Below are 5,036 nucleotides of genomic sequence, written 5' to 3' on the forward strand. Positions count from 1 at the left end.
GGGCTGCCAACGGGGTCCCTCCAAGGCCGTGTGGCAGCCGACCTGGGCCAGGCCAGCCCGAAGTGGTGTGCAGAAGCACAGAAATGCCCGCCCTGTGGACTGAGTGGGGGCCGGAGCTCAGCCGTCAGAGGAGCCGCGAGGACCCAGCCCTTGCTGGGTGCTGTGGCCCGGACTCGGGTCCTCGACCCATGAGGTCCCAGCTCCTCCTGGGAGAGTTGGGTTCGCAAGCCTCCAGCAACAGGTCCCACCGCACCCTACACCCAGACAGAGGGACCACACACAGACACACATAGGACGCCCTGCCCCAGCACAGCCGGCCACACCCATGCCAGCCCTGGGGAGTCCCTCCAGCCCTGGGGCTCCAGGTCAGGGCCACCCCGACTGTCTGCTGTCCCCACCACCGCTGTTGTCCCATCTGGACAGTGGGAGGAGCTGCCCCCTCACCCCTGCACAGGCAGGGTGCAGGGGGAGCACTCCCACTGGCAGGACCGGACAGCCGGACACCTGAGTCCCACACTGGGCCAAGAGGGAGGGCCATTGGCTGGCGCCAGGGGGCTGACTGCTGCAAGGTCAGGGAGGCGATGAGGTAATGCCGGATACTGCCGGCCGTGCTGTTCGGAGAAGCAATGACTGGGCTCTCAGGGGCGGCAGAGGCCAAGGCAGGGCCTTTGGGGAGCTCCAGATCCACCCCAAGGTGGGGGGTCCTGCCAGGTGACCTCTGCCCCAGTCCAGCCACTGCCCAGGAAGACTGCACCCCGACGGCTATGGGCAGAGGTCGCCCCTTCCAACTGCTGGACCCACCCCCACCCCCACACTGAGACCTGGCACCACGGGCAGAGGCCTGTGAGCCCATGCATCCGGGAAAAGCCAGAGACCCCACCCCCTGGAGCCCCGATTCCTGGCCTAGAATCTGAGAATCCGGCACGGGGCTGCCTGGGGAGACAGAAGCCCCCTGGGATGGGAGCCCTTCCTGGCCAAGACGCTGGCGACAAAACGTGAGCTGGGCGCACTCCGGCAGCTGCACGCCTGCCAACTCTCAGTCGGGAACCATGGGGGCACCCGTGGGGGTGCTGCCTTGAACCATGAAGCTCCCAGAGCTGGGGGTGGACAGAGTGAGGGGCTGCAGAGCTTCCCGGCCACGGGGGGACAGAGGAGGGATCTGACCTGCCTGGAGGGCTGTGGAGGACACTGGACCCTCTCTCAGTGGGACCTCGCTTGGCAGGGTGGAGAACCCTGAGGCGTGCGGTGGGGGTGGTGCAAACTGAGGGGGCTGGGGGCGCTCTGGACACCCTCCCGGCCCGGCAAGGACCCAGCACTCCCCTGTCCAGCCGTTCAGGTTTTGCTGCAGCTGTGGCCTCCGTCCTCTGCTCTATTCCAGAGTTGGTTTGGGGGCTGGGGGACCCACTGCGGACGGGTCTGGAAGTCCCGCGAGTGGGCAGCTGACAAGGAGCCCTCACAGGGGTCACAGCCTCGACATACGGAGTGCCCCTCACGTTCACCCCGGCAGCCGATTGGACATCGTCGCCCCCTTTCCGCCCGGCCCGGCTGGGGCTCCGCGCGGGGCGAGGACCTCCTCCGAGCCAACCCACCCCCGCCCGTCGTCCTGTCCCACTCGAGGGTCTCCTCGGAGTTGCGGGGGGGGGGGGGGCGGGGGTGGTCCGCGCGGGGAGGTCTCGGCGGAATCCAGCCCAGCCGAGAAGAAAGGGAGCCCCCGGGGAGGGGGCGGCCCCGGCGCGCCCGCCCCGCCCGCGCCGCAGCCGATTGGCCCCGCGCGGCTATATCTGGGCGCCCGTCCCGCCGAGCCGCCGCCGCCCCTCGCCGCGCCCGCCGCCCGCCGCCCTAGCCGTCCGCGCCCCGCGCCGCGCTCCCGCGCTCCGTTCCGCCTAGGTCGCGCCCAGCTGGAATGCAGAGATCGCCGCCCGGCTACGGCGCACAGGACGACCCGCCCGCCCGCCGCGACTGTGCATGGGCCCCGGGCCCCGGGGCCGCCGCTGAGCCGCGCGGCCTCCCTGCCGCCACCGCCGCCCTCGCCGCGCCCGCCGCGCCCGCCGCGCCCGCCGCGCCCTCCAGCCCGCCGCGCAGCCCGCAGCGCAGCCCCGAGCCGGGGCGCTATGGCCTCAGTCCCGCCGGCCGCTCGGAGCGCCAGGCAGCCGACGAGTCACGCATCCGCCGGCCCATGAACGCCTTCATGGTGTGGGCCAAGGACGAGCGCAGGCGGCTGGCGCAGCAGAACCCGGACCTGCACAACGCGGTGCTGAGCAAGATGCTGGGTGAGCGGCGGGCCGGGGTCAGGGCGGTCGCGGGCCGGGCAGCTGGGGGCGGGGCGGGTGCGGGCTGGGCAGCGGGGGGCGGGGCGGGCCCTCGCGGCGCGCCCGGGACCGGGCCGTCGGGGGTCCGCTGACTGGCGCCCGCGACCCGCAGGCAAGGCGTGGAAGGAGTTGGACGCCGCGGACAAGCGGCCCTTCGTGGAGGAGGCCGAGCGGCTGCGCGTGCAGCACCTGCGCGACCACCCCAACTACAAGTACCGGCCCCGGCGCAAGAAGCAGGCGCGCAAGGCCCGGCGGCTGGAGCCCGGCCTCCTGCTCCCGGGCCTGGCGCCCCCGCCGCCGCCGCCGCCGCCGCCCGAGCCCTTCCCCGCGGCTCCCAGCTCAGCGCGCGCCTACCGGGAGCCGCCGCCGCTGGGCGCCGAGTTCGAAGGCCTGGGGCTGCCCACGCCCGAGCGCTCGCCGCTGGACGGCTTGGAGCCGGGCGAGGCCGCCTTCTTCCCGCCGCCGCCGGCGCCCGAGGACTGCGCGCTGCGGGCCTTCCGTGCGCCCTACGCGCCCGCCGAGCTGCCCCGGGACCCCGGCGGCTGCTACGGGGCGCCCCTGGCCGAGGCGCTCAGGACCGCGCCGCCCAGCGCGTCGCTCGCCGGCCTCTACTACGGCGCCCTGGGAGCGCCAGGCCCGTTCCCTGGCCCGCTGTCGCCGCCGCCCGAGGCCCCGGCGCTGGAGGGCGCGGAGCCGCTGGGGCCCGCGGCCGACCTGTGGGCCGACGTGGACCTCACCGAGTTCGACCAGTACCTCAACTGCAGCCGGACTCGGCCCGACGCTGCCGGGCTCCCGTACCACGTGGCGCTGGCCAAGCTGGGCCCCCGCGCCATGTCCTGCCCGGAGGAGAGCGGGCTGATCGCGGCGCTGTCGGACGCCAGCAGCGCGGTCTACTACAGCGCCTGCATCTCGGGCTAGCGCGCCCGGGGCCGCGCCCAGCCCCCGCCCCTCCTGGGAGCCCAGGCCTAGCGCCCCGCCGGCCCCGCGGGTCCAGGCAGCGCCCTCCCTTCCTGCCACGCGTTTTTCCACCAGACTGTATTTTTACTTTGCCTTTTTATATGCAGAACACAATGTATTTAATTTTTAATTCAACTTTTAAACTGTTCCCTCGAAGGTGTTTCCGTGATGGGAGCATCGTCAGCAAGGGCTTCTTGTACAGCGGGGGTTGCCCTGGGCCTCCCGGCCGCAGCAGCCGAAATAAAGCACCTGGGCCTGTCCCGCACGCCTGCCTCTGTGGTTGCTGGGGGCGTGAGAGCCCTGGACACGTCTCCTGCAGGGAGCCCACTGCCTTCCAGGACCCCCAGACAGGCAGGGGGTGGGGCTCAGGTGGTGGACCCCCTTCTCGGCCTCCAGTGTCCCCAGGAGGGTAGCGTGTGCTCCCCCCGGCTCTGCTCTCCGGCTGACCAGTACAAGCTCTGACGGCATCCTGGCTGCACACCTCCGGTCCCTCAGCTCTGGAGCCCGGGCCACCAGCCTGGGGCCTCTCCATGCCACCTGCTTGGTGTCCCCTCACCGGGCATGCCCACATGTCCAGACACAGGCAGCCCTGCCCACCCTGCAGGGCCTAGGGGGTCTGAGCAAGGAGGAGGGTTTCATGTCTCAGGGGGAGGGGTTCTGTCCTACCCCCACACCCCCCAGCACACAACTCTGATGTGGAGCAGTCACCTGCACTCACCGTCCCTGGTAGACTCTGTGGCTGCCCTGTGTGTGTGCATGTCCTTGTGTGTATGTCTGTCCTCATGTGTGTGTCTCCACAGGTGTGCATCTGTCCTGTATGTGTCCCCACATGTGTATGTCTATCCCATGTGTGTCCCCTCGTGTGTGTCCCCACGTGTATGCATCTGTCCCGTGTGTGTCCCCATGTGTGTGGCCGCCCTTGTGTGTGTGTGTGTGTGTGTGTGTGTGTGGCAGCTGTGGCTGGGCCTGACTCTGGGTGCCTGTACCTGTGACCACATCTGTGGCTTCGACCGTCCACTGTGTGTCCACCTGAGTGCTGCCCTGGGAGGCAGGGTGATGTCACGTCTGCACTCAGCAGCGCCACGGTGGGGTGGGGGGCACTGTCCCCAGGACCCCATTCCCACCCACCAGCAGCGAAGCAGACACAGGCAGAGGACAGATGTAGACCAGAAGCCAACAGGCCAGGAGGAGCTGCCCAGCCCCAGAGCTCTGGCCTCCCTGTCGGGTTGGGCATCTTCCCACTGCCCACAGCAATGACTGGACACGCACACACACACAGGACAGACATACACACAAGACACACACACACATGGGGACACACACATGCATACACAGGAGACACATGCACACATGTGACAGATACATACACATGGGACACATACAGGGCACACACACGGGACACACCTGGGGACACGCACACACGGGACAGATACAGGGCCTGGGGCAGGCCAGAAGCACATTCTCATTGAGGACCCGCCCCCTCTTCTGGGCCAGCAGGGGACCTGGGGTGGACCTTGGCCCGATGCCTGGGCAGGAGGTGACCCAGCAGCACACATCCCTGGGAGCCCCTCTCCCACTTACAAGGGGGAGTCCTGGGAGTGAGGGCAGCACGAGGGGCTCCCGCCAAAGGACAGGCAGCTCCCACAGCAGCCTCAGCACAGGGAGGGGGCAGCTCCTTCCAGTGCCTGCCTGGGACCCCTCCCTGGGACAGAGGCTCTGGGCCTGGGAGGCCCCACCCGGGGCCGCAGCCTCCCAGCTCCCGCCTTCCTG

At 69.9% G+C, this 5,036-nt stretch overlaps 1 protein-coding gene across 1 annotated transcript; it reads left to right on the forward strand.

Moving 5' to 3' along the window:
* The first annotated feature begins 1,792 nt into the window (after positions 1-1,792).
* Positions 1,793-3,531, forward strand: SOX18 (SRY-box transcription factor 18). Its single transcript, XM_051829061.3, has 2 exons — positions 1,793-2,270; positions 2,422-3,531. Exons 1-2 carry the CDS (start codon positions 1,904-1,906, stop codon positions 3,225-3,227), a joined length of 1,173 nt encoding a protein of 390 aa, XP_051685021.3. The 5' UTR covers positions 1,793-1,903; the 3' UTR covers positions 3,228-3,531.
* Positions 3,532-5,036: the final 1,505 nt, after the last annotated feature.

The sequence above is a fragment of the Oryctolagus cuniculus genome, chromosome 11 (genome assembly GCF_051225735.1).
Source record: "Oryctolagus cuniculus isolate XC-2025 breed Fujian yellow rabbit chromosome 11, ASM5122573v1, whole genome shotgun sequence".
NCBI lineage: Eukaryota > Metazoa > Chordata > Mammalia > Lagomorpha > Leporidae > Oryctolagus > Oryctolagus cuniculus.